The 18,832-nt window shown below is 44.1% G+C and overlaps 3 protein-coding genes across 5 annotated transcripts in view; 1 reads left to right on the forward strand and 2 right to left on the reverse strand.

Annotated features, from left to right (window-relative positions):
• Nucleotides 1-46: 46 nt before the first annotated feature.
• Nucleotides 47-5,676, reverse strand: LOC122782514 (photoreceptor outer segment membrane glycoprotein 2-like). The gene is made up of 4 exons (XM_044046857.1): nucleotides 3,804-5,676; nucleotides 2,728-3,544; nucleotides 1,972-2,218; nucleotides 47-1,409 (listed from the first exon to the last, which is right to left on the reverse strand). Exons 2-4 carry the CDS (start codon nucleotides 3,306-3,308, stop codon nucleotides 1,137-1,139), a joined length of 1,101 nt encoding a protein of 366 aa, XP_043902792.1. The 5' UTR covers nucleotides 3,309-3,544; nucleotides 3,804-5,676; the 3' UTR covers nucleotides 47-1,136.
• Nucleotides 5,677-11,390: 5,714 nt separating this feature from the next.
• LOC122783009 (transmembrane protein 179) lies at nucleotides 11,391-13,023 on the forward strand. Its single transcript, XM_044047640.1, has 4 exons — nucleotides 11,391-11,772; nucleotides 12,095-12,232; nucleotides 12,340-12,418; nucleotides 12,502-13,023. The coding sequence occupies exons 1-4, from the start codon at nucleotides 11,471-11,473 to the stop codon at nucleotides 12,673-12,675; spliced, it is 693 nt and encodes a 230-aa protein (XP_043903575.1). The 5' UTR covers nucleotides 11,391-11,470; the 3' UTR covers nucleotides 12,676-13,023.
• Nucleotides 13,024-14,167: 1,144 nt separating this feature from the next.
• lg16h14orf180 (linkage group 16 C14orf180 homolog) overlaps nucleotides 14,168-18,832 on the reverse strand; it is a 94,472-nt gene continuing 89,807 nt past the window's right edge. For 2 of the 3 annotated variants that reach the window (XM_044047637.1, XM_044047638.1), the window contains 6 exons: nucleotides 18,240-18,270; nucleotides 18,033-18,141; nucleotides 16,240-16,403; nucleotides 15,977-16,109; nucleotides 15,412-15,438; nucleotides 14,168-15,064 (listed from right to left, as the gene is read on the reverse strand). In XM_044047637.1, the coding sequence (XP_043903572.1) occupies nucleotides 14,859-15,064; nucleotides 15,412-15,438; nucleotides 15,977-16,109; nucleotides 16,240-16,403; nucleotides 18,033-18,141; nucleotides 18,240-18,270 (670 nt within the window). In that variant the 3' untranslated portion in view covers nucleotides 14,168-14,858. The remainder of the gene's footprint in view (nucleotides 15,065-15,411; nucleotides 15,439-15,976; nucleotides 16,110-16,239; nucleotides 16,404-18,032; nucleotides 18,142-18,239; nucleotides 18,271-18,832) is intronic. The other variant, XM_044047639.1, reaches the window with a different exon arrangement.

The raw sequence follows: 18,832 nt of genomic DNA on the forward strand, positions 1-18,832 counted from the left end.
ACATTTATTTATATGAATTAGGTTTTTGTCATAATTTGGCATGTTGCTTATTAAACATGAGGCAGCAGAGGCCATTTCACAAATTGTGTAATTGTTCACATCACATAAAGCAACCTCATGTTCTTTCTTTCCTGTGAGACAAAGCCATCAGCAAATAAACAAAAGATATTAGAGTGGATGAAGGTGAACGCATGTTGAAGCCAGGACAAATAAGATCATTGCTGAGGCACACGGTGGCTCAACCAGCCCATAGACTCAGTTACTCATGGATCTGTGTCTGTTTTTATGTGTAAATGTTGAAAATACTACATTTATGAATTATTATCAGTGTATTATATCATTTTCTACCCTTGGTGGACCTTTGTTTGCTAACCTACTGCAACTAAACCCCGCCCATGTGCTAATGGAAATGCACAGAATAGATAATGAAGATGGCACCATCATCCAAAACATCTTCCAGCTCCAACTACTGTATTTAACTCGAGGCCAAATCAGCCCATGCTCTGTTTGTGTATGTGAAATGCTTGAAACTTGAGATAAAATAATAATAAACTCTCCCTAGGTTTGTAGACACGGCAGCTCAAACTTCTCCACATCATTAATTAACTACGTCAAGGAGGTGTTTGCCAGTATTTGTCTGCCTAAGAACAACATTACTTACAGGATGTAGGTTATGACCCATAGTAGAAATGATCAGGTTTTGGTGGTGACCTGGCCAGATTTGTCTTTTCAATAGTTTACCTTGGCGGCGTCTTCCATTCTCTGAGTTCTTTCTTTAATTCAAGCTTAAATGCAACTTCATTTTGAAATCCAGTGCTGCAACAAAAAAGGTTGTATGAAACATTGCGTTTTCAATTGACAGCACACAGGCAACAGTAAAATATCGTTTGTAAACAGATTACAGTACAGTTGTGTACATGTATTGTAAAATGTGCACATTTATGGTGATCGGTTGTATCGAGAATGTATGAATGTATGGTTTTGTGTTTGGAAAAAGTTAAGAAAGGCAAAACACACACACACACACACACAAACAGCTGTGCCTGCTTACGTATGCATGTATTTTTAGTCGTCTGTGTAAGCCTCAGTGAGCAACATTATACTGACACACTGAGGCTTCTGTGCCAGCTGTGAGATCAACTGGATTCACTCATCTGCTTTGGTGGCACATTGTCTGGCCCGTAGTGTGCTTTGGAAGTGGACGGGACATTGATATTGGGGTCTCCATTGTTGGCTTCGTCTATCTGGTTACTCTTGCCCAGACTCTTGATGATGTTCAGGTTAATGCGCGCTGTTTCAATGAAGCTGTTTTCCAGCAGCCAGCCGTCAGACTCGGAGTTGGGATCTCCCTGCCGCAGCACGTTTTCCAGGGACGTTTGAAGGTAACGGACTCCTGTCAGCACTGACAGCTGCAACAGAAGACAAAATGAGTAGTGTCTATCCTCTTTATGTGTGTGACAGATGTTTTTGTTTGACTGAAGCAACTAAGAAGACTTCGAGTTACTGTTCTTCAACAAGGTTTTTTTTCTCATATTAAAAGTCTTATTGTATTCTTGTAACAGCATATTTAATCTTTTATTATTTTTGAAACCACTTCATCCTCCACATGAGGGTTGCAGGGGCCGCTGGTGCCAATCTCAGCTGACATAGGGGGGCGATAGGCAGGGTCAGGGTCATGGACAGGTCGTCAGTCCATCACAGGGACACATAGAGACAAACAACCATCCACTCTCACGGTCAATTTAGAGTGTCCAATTTACCTCATCACCAAATCTGCATGTCCTTTGAACTGTGGGAGGAAACCCACGCACACACGAGGAGAACATGCAAACTCCATGCTCTTGAACTCAGGTCTTCTTTCACTGTTATGCTTCATTTAAAACATTTCATGATTGAAATATTCACGTAGTGTTCATGTGTTCATTTTGTTGGACCCCTTTTATAGTTGGTAGGACACTTGTCTTGTCTGACCTCAAACAGCCAGGTGATGAGGACGGCGAGGCCGATGGACTGCATGATGTAGTTGTAGTGTTCCAGCAGCGCCTGTCGACAGCCTTTCATCCACAGGTTCAGCTCCTCCGTCTGGTGCTCGTAGTTGAAGTGGGCAGAGTTGTTGGTGATCTGCTTTTGGATGCAGGGCCGCGGGGAGTTGACGTTGCAGCAGCTGAAGGGGGCGGCGTCCATCAGGTACTTCCCCTCCACGTTACTCCTTAATCGGCTGGAGGAGGAGGAGGAGGAGGAGAAGTCAAGAGTGTGTGAGCTGCAGTGTGTGGGATGTTAGCGTGGTCTAGTGTGGAAATGGTCTACGGAGGAGAGAATGTCAGCAAATGATCATGGACGATATATTTTCTTTTTTGTCTTCAGGAGGATTTGACTTTTACTTCCCTCCAAATTTACATTTCATGAGATAACTTTTAAATAAATGATTACATTGTGTCATCAGTGGGTAATAAAAGGCAAAGATCATCTGTCACAATAGTTCAACTTTTCTTTCTACGTTTACAAAGGCAATGCAAATAAAAGTTTTAAGAACATGTTTTATTCACTGTGTTTTAGTGATGTTGATGGAATATTAATGTTATTAATGAGTTCAATTTGAAAAATGACTCTTATCACAAAAAGGTTATATTGTCGTTCATGTTTCATGCTGAAATGTTTTAGTTATTTATGATTAAATATATCGTGAATGTCATTTTTTCTCACTAGTTTGGTTTAGTTGGTACTTACTCCACCACCTCTTTCTGAGACATGTCCAGGTAGCGGTTACTGATCCACTGCATTTGAAACCAGTCTCTGTAGCCACTGTTGCCGCAGCACTTGAACTCTATCTGCAGGATGTCCACGGTGCGCTTGAGGAAACATCTGCCCGGCGTGTCTGTGTCCTTGTAGAACTTCATGGCCTCAGTCAGGCCCAGGTTCAGAGACTCCTCCAGCTCCCCGCGCATGCTGTAGCACATCAGAGCGCCCACCAGCACGCAGAAGGTGAAGAAGAAGGTGCATATGATGTAGGGGAGCATGATCAGCTTCCAGCGCAAGAACTTGGTGCTGTCCACGCAGTCGTAGCAGATCTTCCCACCCAGGAAGTTGATGGCACAGGCGATGAGGCCCACGGCGATGAGCATGTTGGGCATGTATTGGATGTCCCTCTCAGCCATCACCTCTACTCGCTTGTTGATCTCCACCTTGAGGAAAAGCCCCAGACTGAAGAGGATGGCTCCCGTCACCACTGAGATCCAGTTGAGGATCCACAGCACCTGGGCCAACTTGTCCCTCTTGGTCTTGGTGAACTTCACTCTCAAGACCGCCATCTCTGTTTTTCTTGAAAGTCAACGTGGGGGGGGGAGGGGGATTAAGGGTGGGACACAGGTGGATGAAGGGAGAGGAACAGGTTATCCTCCAGGGGGTGTTGGAGATCAGTGGGAGGGGGGTTGGTTGAACAGTTCACCGCAGGTTCTTTCATAAGCAGCTTAGCCTGGTTGTCATGATCAATATCATGTGGACTCGGCATACTGGTTTGATTATAGGTGCTGGCAACTCTTTGAGACTACGGCAGAGAGAGAGAGAGAGAGAGACAAATAAATATGCTTTATTATGACACAGCATACAATATAGAGACGTATCATCAAATGTGTGTAAAGAGGAAACAACACAGAAAAGATCAAGATGTAGAATTGCATCAAAAATACATTTTTATGATCATATTTCTGTGTGGAAGATGTTGCCCATCATAAAACATAAGAAAAAGTGGACACTTTTAAATGTGAATAATATCAATACATACAAAAATCGCCCGCTGCACTTACCTCAGCATTCACGTCATTTCCCGGTCCTCGTCGCGTTCTCCTCTTGCTGACGTCCTGGGCTTCTCTGTTTCCGACACAACAATGTGGCCGTAGTGACACAGTTTGTATGAAAGAAGCCGCAGCAGCAGCATCGGAGTGAGACTGTAGTAACCAGGTTCTGACCCTCCTCCTAATCCCCTGTAATCATTAATCAGTCCTGGGCCCCGCGAGGGATTTGGTCCCACCTTCTGCCACCTATGCAAATCTGACAGTGTCTTGGCACAGAAAGGACTGAGTGTGTTTGTTTTCGTTCAAGTCAAAAGTAAAAGTATACTGTACGTGTATCTGCATATGTTATAGTTAATCTCAACTGTCTCAACACGACAGATTAGACTGAGATTATACTGTATATTGTGAGTTTTAAAGAGCGTCGTAGACAAGTTCATCTTGTGCAAATAGGGTATTTATTTATTTTTTTTCCTTTACACAATAAAAGCAGTATTTTATTAGAAATGATCTGTCGCTGCACTGCTCTCTACTGGACGACTCCTGCAAGTGGAGCTGCACCTACTAATGACTCTGCAGATCATTGACTTACTCGTTCATATATGAGTGTAAAGTGGAGCATTAATTACATTAAACATCTATAGGTTGGCATGTGGTGCTCATGTGGTCACTTCCACAGGGAGGTCGATCCACTCTTTGTCAGTTTTCAATTCCAGCGATCATCTCACTCCTGCTGCTCTCAATCTATTCTGGTAGCAACATTAATTTCAACGCACACATCAGCCAATGAAATGTTAACTGAGAGTGAGATTAGTGGATTAACGCGTGCCAAAGTAGCTTGTGTAAGCGGGGAACGTTACTGCAGCCACCGGACCAGTCAGCAAATCCACTCTCTGTATCTCACACACACATGCATGGCCTCTTCTCTTCTGTCTATAACATACTGAACATTAAACGTTTTGAACTCTTTCTGCCAAAGTTTTACACTTCCTGCCAGTTGATCGTGGACACGTGAAGGTGTGCACCCTTAAGACAAGTGACTGTATCATACTTCAGCCAGGATGACTGATTCCGATCCGTCATTATAATCATAATGACTTCAAGGTTCCAGATAATGTTCCCGTTGATCACTTTAGTGTCCTTGTTCCAGCGGCCATTATGGTCTGCAGGTGACACTAACGAGCCTCTGGAGTTGGCGCGTATGACTGATGTATGACCGATCACGAACAGTGACTCAGCCACAGCAGACCATAATGATAACATTCCTCTCTTTAAAGGTAGGGATGGAGCTACATTTTGAATTCAAAAGGTCCAGGCCCCTTCCTCCAGACTCCCCTCCAATCCCCACTTACACTACCACTTACTTCAGAACTCCTTTTGTCTCCCAACTGACAACCAACTTGTGGGGACATAAGCAGTGACAATATTCAACATCACACCCTCAATCTCGAACTTCAAACTCACCAGAGATAAGGTGATAAGGAGGTGAAATCAGAAAAAGTCTGTCTCCAGAGGAACTTTGTCACACGAGTCAGTAAAGGCTGTAAATGGAAGTGAGAAAGCCCCATCACAAGACGACATGCTGATTTATGTTTAATACCCCAGAGAACTCAGCAGGTCATTTCCTTATATTCTTTATTCCAGGGACAGTGCACTGAGAGGAAATCGAACCGCACACAGATGTGGGAGAAGAGCAAACAGAGCACAGACAGCTAATCCATAACGTGTGTTCTAATTGTTCCTGCTGCAGAATGACTGACATTCTGTCAACGCTTGACTTTGAGATAACGCCTCTTTATTTGTGTTCGTTCCCGAGCAACAACAACAACAACACGAGGCACACAAACAGGTTTACTCCTCTGAAGATCTGAGCGCTAAGTCCATCTGTGTGTGTGTGTGTGTGTAAAAGCATCATGAGCCTGCAGAGGATCTCTTCTCTCGTCACTGACAGTGAAAACCAAAGCAGAGACAACGTTGACAGACACAGCAGATTCCCCTGATGGCTTGACCAAGTGCCCTGAACTAATGCTAACACCACCAGGTGGCGCCACAGACTCTGAGCTGTGCACTGTGTTTTAATTGTTCACCATTCACACAAACGGTTAATGACAATAACCAGTCAGACTGCACCACAAAGAAAAGGAAATTCACCAAGTGGGACATAATCTCAGCTAAATTGATCCCGGCTTCACTCAGTATCTACCCTGTTCTTCGCAGCCTTCAGTCAGAGACTCTGGGCTCTTAAAAGGCTGCTATTCTCAGATATTAGTTCCCTTAACCTTGCCGCAGCAGTCAGTCATCCATTAAACAACCTGCTCTCCCTCCCTCCACCACATTTACCACGAGAGGTGTGTACACGCTCTGCCACTGCAAGGCAGACCCGCCTCCATCTGCCACGTCGTGCTGATCACCACTGGGCCTGTGGGAGCGACGGCCTACTGCTCCACACTGATGCCCCAACCTTGTCACAAGGGTTAAAGGCGTGTAACACCGGGGCAGCGTTGCATAAAATTAAAAGAATGGTTTCCTGTCGTAGATCATTTGAACAGTTCATTTCAAGAGGAAGCACTGATTTTGTTGATTCCACAGTTCTCTTGTGTCACGGCGAGAAGAAGACAAAACAGATGGCAAACGTGAAGCAGTGGCGTTTCCATCAAAAGGAGGATAAAATCCACACTGGTCACTAGGGGTCACTATTGTCCCAGTTCAGACGCTTGACAGCATCTCTGATTTGGATGATCTCATTCCTGGTCCCTTGAGGATTTTTGCTTCATCACAGCCCAGCAGGTGCCCTCTTTACTCCCCTTCATCCCTTGTTCTCCTGTCCTCCAGCATAATCATCACTGCCGCTAACATCTCCACCCACAGTGATGTCATTCACCAGCATGGAGGCAGAGTTTGAATCAGCTGTATTGTGTCTTGACACGGGGAGTCACACGTGTGCGTAGAACACCCACAGAGTGTACATTTTTTTATTTGCCATGACAACAGCGTAGTCACTAATTTTACTGCTTTCATGCTCGTTGACCAGGACATTACACTGCTAAGCATCGTAGTCACTGCCAGGATGTGACCAGGTAATTGTTTTACTGAGCTTTCATTAGATAATTGTTTAATTGGGACACAGACACCTAATTATTTTGTGCACAATTGGGGACCATATGGATCCTGGCAGGTGAAACACAATTAAGCCATGTTAATTTATGATGACTGTACCACGAGCCTTTTACACGAGTATTTTACAGTGTGCGTCTAGGTTTGGTTGTACGGTGGATGTTTGCGGCGACGGCTGTTGCATGAATTATCCCGCAAACTCAGAGTTAGCGTGTGTTTCCACAGCACTGTTGAGTGTTGTGTTCTAATTGTTCATTCAGGCCAGAAGTGACACTGCGCGGGATTTGCTTAATTGGCAGATAGAGGGATATTAACGAGGAACGCGTGGAAATGAGTTTAAGACAAACCCTTAATTGCTGATAAAACTATCATCCATTTAGTTCCAGGATGATAGTAAAACCAGGATATTAAACATAGTTATTAGAGCAAAGAATGAATTTTGATCTCGTCCCAAACGACCTCGTGCATGATAGTTTATGCTGATTATTACTGTGGCACAGTTATGGAAATAAAGTCATCGCTCACAAAGAGATCAAGCCCACTTAAAAAGATATCACAAGGATGAAACATCGCACACATTTCTGTCTTTATGAAAATACCAATATTTGCACAGCGAGTACATATAGCGTCGGATGATGTTGCTTGTTTCGACGTTCACAATTCAAGGGGAGATGAATGGCCTCTATTAGGAGCATTTAATCAGTGGCTGGCCCAGTGCTCCCAGTCTCCTGCACCCCCTGGGGAAAGATTAATGGGTACAGGATATTTCATCGGGTCCTCCACATCACTGCCGAGAATAAAGAGGCTGTAATTGTGTCTGTTTTGCTGTTGTTTCGTGTCACGGGCAGACAAAGAGGAGCCTGCAGGTCGGTGTTTGGGGAAAGCTTCACAAGGCGGAAGAACACGATTCCAGGAAAGGAAAAGCGAGTCAAGAGAGCACGTTGCGTCCGTTACGTGAAAAGATAACACGAACATTTCCTTTGATTGTGAATATCTGATTCATTTACCATTTAGTTATACTACAGGGATGAAGTCATCTCAACATGCAGAGGTTAATTTGACACTCTAAATTGACCTCCGTTGACCCCTGCGATGTCCAAGGTGCACCCTGCCTTTTGCTCTGTGTACGACTGGATTGACTCCAGCAGCCCCATGACCCTCAAGCGGAGGATAAAGTGGTATAAAATGGATGAATGAACGATCACAACAAAGACTTTGCCCCCTTTGATGTGGTCCGCCTCTTCTTCCTCATCAATCATCTGGTCAGATTATCCTGTCAGCACTCGCTGACATTGTCCTGCCACACCCTTGTTCTTCCATTGTAACACCGTGCGTGTCCGAAACACTTAATATCTCAGGAATTATTAATGAAATTGAATGTTTTTGCTGATTAGAACACAAGTACTTTGTTATAACTATGTCATTTTGACTGCTGGTCCATTTGTAGCCCAAACGCACAACCTTGAAAATTATTCCGCACTTTAAATTCTTCACTGGTTCCCCCGCTCTTGAAAAAGGATGTTTGTTTTGCTGCCATTGCATCTCATGAAAATTAGATGACCTCCCAGTGCTTTCAGCCGCCCATCGCTCCCCATATTTGTTCAGGGCTTAGCGACTGCATTTGGGTTAGCGTCCTCCTTCCTCCCTCCCACTGTGGCTTGTTCTTGGGGTGAATAACTCAACACATTTTTCAGCTTGACACACTTCTGCTCGGGGTCTCCCCTGGGTGGCCAGTTCACAAGCCCACACATGCTGTATTATTTAAAAGTGGGGTTTGAAGTTCTCGCCGTGTGTGTGTGTGTGTGGACGAGCATGTAATCTGCTGTTTGTGTAAAAAGCAACGTCTGATGGAGTCGTTAGGCTGTTTGTCCCTGTGACCTTGCGGGCGTGGCAGCACCTCTGATACCAGATGATTTTCTGTACTTTGATTTTTATTTTTTTTTCTATTTCACAGGCATTTAAATTATCCACCAATGTGAGACATAACAGAAACAACACGGTGATTTATGACAGGAAATTATAAGATGGACGATTTATCACACGGCCAAGTATTAAAAAAAAATCTGCCACGATGAAACATAGGTAATGATGTTGCATGGAATAAATGTCAACTTCTTGGTCAGGAACACGCACGCACACACTCTCTCACTCTCACACACACACACACAGACAGACAGACAGACAGCCTGGTTTCCATGACTTTAGCTGACATTACATTGACTTACATTAATTCCCTGGAGAATCACTCTAACCTTAACCACAACTAGTACTGGCCTAACCCTAACCTCATCCTAACCATACAAACATGTGCCATAAGGAATACGAGTCCCCATAATGCATCACACACACACACACAGACACACACACAGTACTACAATAACTCAAGCTAATCTGAGAGCTGATAACATCATGGAAACCCACAGAGCACAGTGGTGTAAAATGACCCATAAATCATGTGCCAGGGAGAGGATGCAAAATACTGCAGCTTATATGATGGATACAAATAACAGTCTAATGCCTGGAAAGAATTCATATAAATTCTTGTCATTACGTTGCAGGGATATGTCCCAGGAAAACAGCAGGATTATTAATATCCTCTGACCTAAAACCATTTTTTAAAGCAGCTGTTCACTTACTACACCTTCTCTGTTCTGGGTTAAATGAAGCATCGTTCAGTGCTCACATTCTGCTGCAGCAGCCACCGCCTGAATCTGAGAGACAATGAGCTCAAGGTAAATGGGATTCAAGGCGAGCGCTTCCAGTAAGTGCATGCAGTAATGTGGCGGCAGCAGCAGCAGCAGCAGCAGCAGCAGCAGCAGCAGCAGCAGCAGGTGCCGTGCCCACTGGAGGGCACTATGGGCAGCATATAAAAGCAGGGTGGTTAAGGTGGTAGTGGTGAGGCACCTTGGCCAGCTCACAGATGGGCTCAGTGAAGCATGTCAAATGGCAGTGACAGCTACCTGCCCTTCCTTAAGGTCTGTCACCATCTATAAACAAACCATTACTCTAATATGGGAGTATATGCTGTGTGTGTGTGTGTGTGTGTGTATAGAACCTACTCTGGTATAAGCACAGGCCTTGTCCTGACCTGTAGTCCGCAAGAGGAGCTTACCTAAAGAGGCAGAACCTCATTTCTGATGTTAGAGGCAGGATGAGTATTGTGGTTAGGTTGGATCTGTTACTTATTTAGGACCCTTTTAGCATAAACACTGACTTTGTCAGGACCAGTTAGTCCTCATGGAGACCAAAACCTGGTCCTCATGATGCAGAACCTACATATGAGGGTCGCGGGGACTTAATTATCCAGTTTCTTTTCAAATTTCCGGTGAGTAAGAATTAAGCTGGGCACACACTTCACAATTTTTTTTTTTTTGCCCGATTTTAACCACGATTCACAGATGGACAGAGTCTGCACCAGTCAGCAATAGTTAGGGACACACACTAACAGAAATCCGGTAGTGATAGTGTCAAATCGGCAAGCGCGTGAGGGTGACATACCAGACCCGACCTCAGTCGCAGTCAATCAAACATGTTTGAATTTTCAGATCCAACTCTGGACACAATCATGTAGTGTGTACTGATTACTGACTGCAAACACGTTACCAACAGCCAATGACAAAGAGTAGGTGGGACACGGAAATAGCAGCAGATGATGAAGACGGCAAAAACTCGACTTTGAATGATAATAACAGCCTCAAAACTGGATCTGGATCCTGCAGCCTGCAAAATGAGGACAGAGAGAGAGAGAGAGAGAGAGCGAGCAGGAAGGAAAGACAGACCAGGGGGAGAAAGAACAAGGTTAATGACATATAATGAAAGAATAAACTTAAACTTTGCCTCTCACAGACATGTAGTCTATGACTCAGTCGTTAAATGTGTGATCCCCAGTCTTTCACTCTGCTGAAACCAGTTGATTAGTTTGTTCTCCAAGTCTTTTCAAAAACAGTAATGTAAACAGTGTGTTTACAGAAAGTTTATGTGGGCAGAGCTGATCTTTGTGCAGTAAACCCCCACTTCTTAAATGTAAAAGCATGTATATATGTATGTATTTATGGCTATTATATTTGATTTCTCACAATAATTCTCTAATTTCTCATTTAGCCATATTGGCTATTGTAATGTTGTATGAAGGTTGTATAAAAGTAACATTAGGGGAACGTTCTGGGAACCTTTAGAGGATGTTCTATAAAGGTTAGGAAAATTAGGAAAACGTTCTGCAATAGGTGACATTCCCAGAACGTTCTGGGAACCAAAAATTGTTAGCCGGGAATGCTGATTTTCTTTTCTAGAATAAAAGAATGCATTACAAACATGTCCATTTAATGAAATTACCTTAAACTATGGCTAGAAATATTTAAGAAGGACTATTTCCTAATGATGTGTTTGTTGATGAGTGAGGAGGAACGTGTCCACAGCCTGGCTCTCCTGAAGGCCTCCGCCTGCTCATGAGTTTGCAGCAGAGCGCGGATGCTGCTGCTCCTGCGCTCATCGCTGCCTCCACTGCGCAGCCGCACTTACTCCAGGACGCAGGGAGCTGAAGAGGGAGGCAGGAGAACGAAGAAACAAAAATGGCCCTAGACAATTTAATTTTCGCCCAGTGCATCCTTTACTTTTTAGCCTTCGTGTTCGGCTTCATCGCCGTGGTGCCGCTGTCGGAGAACACGGAGGACTTCGGCGGGAAGTGCCTGCTCTTCACGCGCGGTATGTGGCAAAACGAGAACATCACCGTGTCGAAGCAGCGCTTCATCGTGGAGGAGTGGGGACCCGAGTCCTCCTGCAGCTTCATCACTTTTGTCGGGATAGCGTCCCTCATCCTGTCCGCAGTGCAGGCGTGGAGGCTGCTCTTCTTCCTGTGCAAAGGACACGACGAGTGAGTCACTTCATCGCAGCACCACCTCTCCGTGTTAAGCACACTAGCACAGGCCAGAGCGCTCACATTTAGCAGCTCACTATAAAGGGGCTTCATTTATGAACATCCTGTCAAATCTACCTCTTATTGTCACCTTGCTGTGTAAAGATCTCACTGTAGATTGTGGTATTTTGTGACGTCACAACAGACTGTGTCAGCATTTCCATATGTCTTGCACCATTCATCACAGAAAGGTAGATACAATTGTGCTGTGCCTACACGTTCCAGGACATTAATAATGATGTCAGTGCTAAGTAGAGATGAGACAGTTTTCCCCTCCCAGCTCCATCTTCAACGCTTTCCTCAACCTGCTGATCAGCTCTGTGGTGGTGTTCACCGTCTTCCTGTCCAGCACCATCGTCAGCGTGGGTTTCAACCTGTGGTGCGACGCCGTCACCGAGAGCGGCACCATGCCCAGCAGGTAAAAAGAGCGACACGTGGCCTGGAACGTTTCAGAGAACGTCACCATTACAAGCGCCCTGGTTCTCATAAATGTCTTTGTGTTTGTGTGTAATGTTTGGTCTTCAGCTGCGAGGACCTGCAGGACACGGATCTAGAGCTCGGCCTGGACAACTCTGCTTTTTATGACCAGTTTGCTATAGCTCAGGTGGGTTTAGTATGCGATTCAGTGAAGCGTGATTCTCAGTGAATCTGTATTTACAGGTTTGTCTCTCTCTCTCTCTCTCACAGTTTGGCCTGTGGGCTGCCTGGCTCACCTGGCTCGGCATCTCGGTGATCGCCTTCCTGAAAGTCTACCACAACTACAGACAAGAGGACCTGCTCGACAGCCTGATCCACGAGAGGGACTTGCTGCTCGGCCGCTCCTCGCGCAGCAGCTCCGACCTCAAGACCGGCCTGCTCTAGAAAAACCAAGAGAATGCAGAGACACATGCCGTCATTCACACAAAGCGTACAGTCCTCTGCCCGTCATCCAAACACCGGTGTATTTAGACAATCAGAATCAATTGGCTCCTGCTCCCATTGAACAAGTGTTATAAGAATTTAATGGAAACCATGCTTCTTCTAAATTCTCATTTCTATTTAGCAACAGAGTATTAACGACTTGGACAGAATGGCTGGCGGAACATGTCGTCTTTGTGAAACTCCTGCATGGACATACTGCATGACACTATAATATAATAGGTTGGTTTTTAGATGTAACGGGGAGTCCTGTTCCTTTTATACGCCAATAAATGTGCTCCTCAAAGCTTCCCTCTGGCAGGATGCGCCCTGAACTCTTGCATGCTGCAGCAAAGTGAAATGATGTGTGCGTTTGCAGTGTCCATCAACTGTTACACAAGAGGGAAAAAAAAAAGAAAAAAGACAAATTGCAGTACAGAAAATTAATGTACCAGGCAGCCGGTGCAAAAACAATTCAATCTTGTTTGCCTTACATTTTATATGCTACAAACCAATATACTTTACATCTCTGTGCACAAATGTACCTGCACGCATCCCTCTCCCTCATGTGGGTCACATCTGCTCAGGGGTTTCAGTGCACGTGTCAAAGTAGCCTCATTATTTGAAGGTGACAGGAAGAAAGCAAGTGGCCTTCTGGACACTGATAGGCAACGACAGTTTTATTCAAAGCAATTGAAAAATAAAAACGGCAGGAACTAAGAAAACCCTCCGTAAAAAGGCACTTCTTCCAAAGTGACCGTAAATGTTTGGACAGTAGTGAAATGCAGCGACGGCGCTAAACGTGCACATACAGGACATGAGTACACTTAGTATTGTTTTATTGCCAATGATGAGAGGATTTCTTTCTACAGGCATAAATAGCCTCATATTGCTTTGACATTTAAATGTGAGATCTCTGAAAGCAAACACTTTACCTATGAGTTCCTTATACAGGTATACGTATATACACATTTTAGCAGAAACGGTGTGTGTTATTGCTCATAACGAGAGGTCTGTGGGATGTGCATCATTGTGCCCTTTGATCCCTACGAAAGGTTTTGTGTGGCTGTGGCCGATTTTTCAATTGCGTTTCATTTATAAACAATACAAACAATATCACTCAGTATTGCGAGTCTGTCCTGCTTCAGTTTGGCCTCAAAAAGAGTAAAGAGCTTCATATAAGGAACGCACCCATCAGTTTTAAAATGCAAATATTCACATCCAACCGTACACGTGAGATGAACTTTTCGACATTGCAATCAAAACCTGAATATCGTGGGTTTTAAATATAAATGTAGCAGGTAAAAAAAAAATTGTTTTTTAACAAAAATATTATAATAATTCAAAGTTAGACATTTTCTTAGATGCAGATATACAGTATAGAAGAATAAATAGCATTTAGGTTAAAGGGGAATCAAGCAGATCTAAGGAGAAACTTGGACAAAAGGCATTAGCATTCATTCTGGTTGAATATATTCTCTTTGATTATATAATGTTGTGCTGTGGAGTTTCTCCTCAGTGCAACTGACAGATGAACATACGATGTAAAGTGTAAAAAAAGCAGAAGGTATTTTTATATGTCAGACATTCAAAGCCCTGTGTTTCCTTGCTCACGCATCATCATCATCATCATTGTACTCTGTAACCTCTCTACATTCATTTATGTGCACATACAAGGCTGAATACTGTGATAGACCAGGTATATTGATCATATGTACCTCATTCACCTCTGTGTAGTATCCGATATACACATGTACCGTAATCAAATACATATTTGCATTCCATGGAAACATTCAACCACAACAATAGACTGTGATATGACCTGGAAAAGAAAAAAGAAATCACATTGTTATGATGATTACGTGAGCATTATATGTGAGCAACAGCATTACACATGTGCAAAATGTCATTATAAATTAAGTTGGGAGTGGCAAACTTGCCACCTTAATGCATTTATATACAAAAAAAGATGTGGAAGCTACATATGTCTGGGATCATACATTTTCCTTTTTTATCATAGACAGTTTTCAGAGCCTTGTCAAATGGCTGAGGTGTTTGTGGACCTGGGCACCTTCAAAGTAAGGGAAGAAAGAGGAGGTTGAAACAAGGAAAGAAGGCTCCATGTCTCCCCCTGTGGTCAGTCTCTGTCACTGCATGGTCAGCCATATCCAGCAGCCCCACAGCAGCTGTTTCATATGGAGCAGGTAGACGGCTAACGCGGCCTCCAGCTCCTCGCACGCTCGCTGTGGACGCCGGCGGTCTGTGCAGTACATGGCCACGCCCAGGAATGACATCAGCAGGAAGAGGCAAGTGAAGAGGACGAGGTGAGGGCGGGACGGTGTCGTCTCATAGGCTGCACAAAGGAACACAGCACAGATTTTTTCACAGGTTTGATTTGTGAATGAGGATCTGAACGTAAGACCTGACGAGAGGCGAAGACTGTGACGTGATGTCATTTGAAGCAGTGAAGCGGAGACCTGTCACACAAACAAGTGCTTTCTGTGTCCCAAACGTTATTAGAACTCGACAAAGTGACTCCAAAGTGCGATTCAACTCATAATTTGGACCCAAACCTTGAGCCTCAATCGATTTCCTTGCTGCGTTTCCACACCTAATTACACGCAGTATTAAAAAGTGCAGTGTGTTTTAATATTCTCATGCAAATGCACAGGGTGACTGAACACTTCCAGATAGACTTACCACCCAAGCAGTCACAGTAAGGGATTTCTGTGAAGCCGACAGAGAAGAGTCCGGTCAGTCAACAAGAGGCTGACACCGATGTACAGCTGCTACATTCCAGCTGCTGTGCCCTCGCACACTCTACTATCTCTCTGCAACAGACTTCATGGTGCCTCATTTGCATGCATAATTAATGAGGAGGAGTAAATCACTTGCTCACTAGGCATTCCATTATTTTTAAATAGTACAGAATCCCCAAAGGGAAACGGTTTACGATGCAATGTTGGTATGTTGTTGATATTTTGTCCTTCCTCCTCACTGTTAAGTAGATATACAGCTCTGCTACATATGGGTTGAGGATGCCATTAAAGATGGGCTGGTACTATCCTTGTGGAAAAAGCCCTAAACAATAACAACTACATGAATACGCTGCCTTCATATCAGTGCATTCCCATTTACATGCTTCTGAGTCACTGGACTCGTTTGTGTTTGAGTTGCTGAAGCGCCCGAGGGCAGCGTTTCTTCTCGGCTTGTACAAACATATCTGACGGTCCGTGTCTGAGCAGCAGCTTGAATGTTTCCTCACCGTGTACCGTGGTCTCTGGCTCTCTGAATCGAACTCTCCGCTCGCTTCTCCGTCTGTGGTTCAGCTCTGCGTCTGTCCCGCAGCTGAGGCTTGGCCTCTTGAGAATGGAGGTGGGGACTTTGCTGTTGGTTACCTACATTTTACACACGGTAGAGTCACAAGAAAATGTTAAGAGCAGCAAAGACAGTGGACAGATCTATGTATTTATTTCAGACGAGCCGCTAATGTCCTGCTAGTAACTGCTCAGCTGTTGTTGTCTTTACCTTAGGTTTTGGCGTGTCCTCCTGTTGGTGGTGGGTGTCCTTTCTGTGGCGGACCTCCGAGTGTTTCTCCCAGTGGGAATGAGGAAGACAGTTGACAGTGTCTCTGATGGACTCTGCAGCAGCGAAGCGCTTGGACAGTGCCGACACACACTGACCCAGCGAGTCTAGTGAGAGGACCATGGCCACGCGGTTACACTTTCACACTTTCACACAGTCTGCAGCTCGCTCGAAAGACAAACAGTGAGCGAGTTGAAGTTAAACATACAAACATAAAACATGCAAATATGGAGGGAGAAGACACCAGTGTTGACTCTGTCAGAGCCAGATAGCTTCAAGTTACAAAGGCTGATATAGAGAGTGTCAAAAAAATGTCTTTGCACCAAAAAAGCTGCTCAGATATTCACCACATATACATATTATGTAGGTAATTTATCACTTTTCCTACAAAATGTAGAAAATGCACTACAAATTGAAAACCTGTGTCTTGCTTGAATGATTAAATCAAATGTTAAATCAATTATATCATTACAAGACATTGTATTTTAATACATTTCCAAATAGTCTCATTGTTTGTGGGCAAAGTAAACGTGAACGATATATCAGGGACCAAAACAGTAAACACGCCTCCCTCTGTGGTTCAAAGAGGATTCCTCTGTGTACAAAACAAAGTAAAGTCACGTCTCATGCATCGATCTGCAGCAACGACGGCAACCACTCTGTGACACTCCCCGTTTTCACCATTTCACCAAAAAAAAAAAACACACACCACCAACAAGTAAATCTTTGTCTTCATACGCCGTCTACGGCCGTCTTCGTGCAGCTGCCTGTGTTCTGCACCACTGCGCCCTGGAAGCTGAATCAACAACAAGGCTGCTTTTCTCTGTACTGCTTTACACAGCAGTGTCCATAAAAAACGCAAAGTTCAGAGTCAGACACAGTGGTGCGCCCTCTTAATGCAAAACAAGCAAACATGTACTGTACACCAGGTCACCGCCCTCAAAGCCACATCAGCTTTTTGCTCCTGTGTCCTACATGACTGCAAATAGTCATACTTTAGTCATTTTTTGGTGATAACTTGACGGTGATGTCATAGGTCCAGTGTGTAACACTTAGGACGGTTTATTAGCAGATTTTAAATGTATTACCCAAAAGTATGTTTTTATAAGTGAATAATTTACCTTTTTAAAAAAAATCGTCTGTTTTTTGTAGCCTTAGCATAAGCCTTGCTTGATGCGGGCTTGCTACTCAAAGAACGGCTTTGCCCACGTAAACATGACGCATACATCAATGAAGGAGAAGAGGACAATTGCAGAGAAAGTGGACAAGGTGTGTTTAAATCCTTTTATGTTATGCGAAGGCCAGCGTAGTTACCTGATGCTCTTGCTTACGCTGTGGATCTTTAAAGAAATTGGATAATTTAACTTTTTAACTGAAGCAGCTGAACAAATAAATCGGATCATCACCAATGTTTTGCCTACAGCATAGGTAATGGCCCTTTTAATTACACAACAGAAGCTGCAGCAGGACACAATTGTACCTACTGTTTGCTCATGATGCAGCCAGAGCACTGTGCATTTTTAAAGAGGAGACTTATTACCCAAATGAAGGACCATATCCTTTTTCCTAATACGCGAGGGCCACCGTAGATCCCTGATGCACAGTCTCACCATTAGGTGTCACTAATTCTTACAGACTAGACTTTAAATCTGTGTATATAATCTCTACCCTCGTGATAAAGTTCTCAATTAGAAGCCGTCAGTGGCATATTCAGTATTCGCTGTTCTCGCTCCTACCTGAATATTCAGTCTTGCCAATCTCAGCATAGACGGTGGCCATGAGCTCGAGGCTCCGGGCAGTAATTGGGTGGTCATTACCAAAGGCCCTCTGGTGGATCTTTGTGGCCTGTAAGATGCAGAGCTGTGTGAATTTCAAGCCCGCACTGGAGTGTCATAAAATGTTTCAAGTGCAGTAAAATCTGGAGAATGATGACGTTTACATACCTTACCGCTGTATTCCAGAGCAAGGTGAGGCCTGAGAGGAAAATGAAACGGAACAAGGCACCATTAAACCACTTCTTTTGTTTGTAGAGCTGCAGTAAAAACCATTTATTCCCTGAAAGCAAAAGTTCTTTAAAGATGGATGACTGAATTATCAGATTAATTCATCCGCTTACTCTGTTTCCATCTGAAAACATAAATACAGTGGAGATTTCTGCCGGCACCGACTGTCCCCGTCTACTGTCCAGGGTGAATTACAGAGCGCATGGTGCTCACAGGTCGGTTTACCCGCGCATGTCCATCGATCACTCCTCTGCTTAGTCTTAAACTAGGTTAACGTGATTGTTGAGAGTTTGCCAGCTGTTCCACTCATACATATCTGACCTGTGGCGCCAGACACAACGACATTTATCACCCTCACACAGTCACGTGTGTCTGTTGATGTAGAGCAAGCTCTGTTTAGTGTGACAGATGTCAGCTTTGCTGTTCCAAAGCCACACTTCCTTTCAATTAGTAATGGCCAGGTGTCAGGTTGCACTCCTTCAGGGAGGTTCTCATGGGACATGTGATCTGAAAATACAGAAAAGCCCTTCACC

This window comes from Solea senegalensis, linkage group LG16 (genome assembly GCF_019176455.1).
Source record: "Solea senegalensis isolate Sse05_10M linkage group LG16, IFAPA_SoseM_1, whole genome shotgun sequence".
Taxonomy (NCBI): domain Eukaryota; kingdom Metazoa; phylum Chordata; class Actinopteri; order Pleuronectiformes; family Soleidae; genus Solea; species Solea senegalensis.

What these genes read in the sequence shown, in the direction of transcription:
- LOC122782514 (XM_044046857.1), bottom strand. Translation starts at nt 3,308, where the DNA reads ATGGCGGTCTTGAGAGTGAAGTTCACCAAGACCAAGAGGGACAAGTTG. An exon ending in TCTCAGAAAGAGGTGGTGGA is followed by an intron (nt 2,219 to 2,727) that starts GTAAGTACCAAC and finishes CTCCTCCTCCAG; the next exon opens with CCGATTAAGGAGTAACGTGG. An exon ending in TCATCACCTGGCTGTTTGAG is followed by an intron (nt 1,410 to 1,971) that starts GTCAGACAAGAC and finishes CTTCTGTTGCAG; the next exon opens with CTGTCAGTGCTGACAGGAGT.
- LOC122783009 (XM_044047640.1), top strand. Translation starts at nt 11,471, where the DNA reads ATGGCCCTAGACAATTTAATTTTCGCCCAGTGCATCCTTTACTTTTTA. An exon ending in AGCGGCACCATGCCCAGCAG is followed by an intron (nt 12,233 to 12,339) that starts GTAAAAAGAGCG and finishes TTTGGTCTTCAG; the next exon opens with CTGCGAGGACCTGCAGGACA. An exon ending in ACCAGTTTGCTATAGCTCAG is followed by an intron (nt 12,419 to 12,501) that starts GTGGGTTTAGTA and finishes TCTCTCTCACAG; the next exon opens with TTTGGCCTGTGGGCTGCCTG.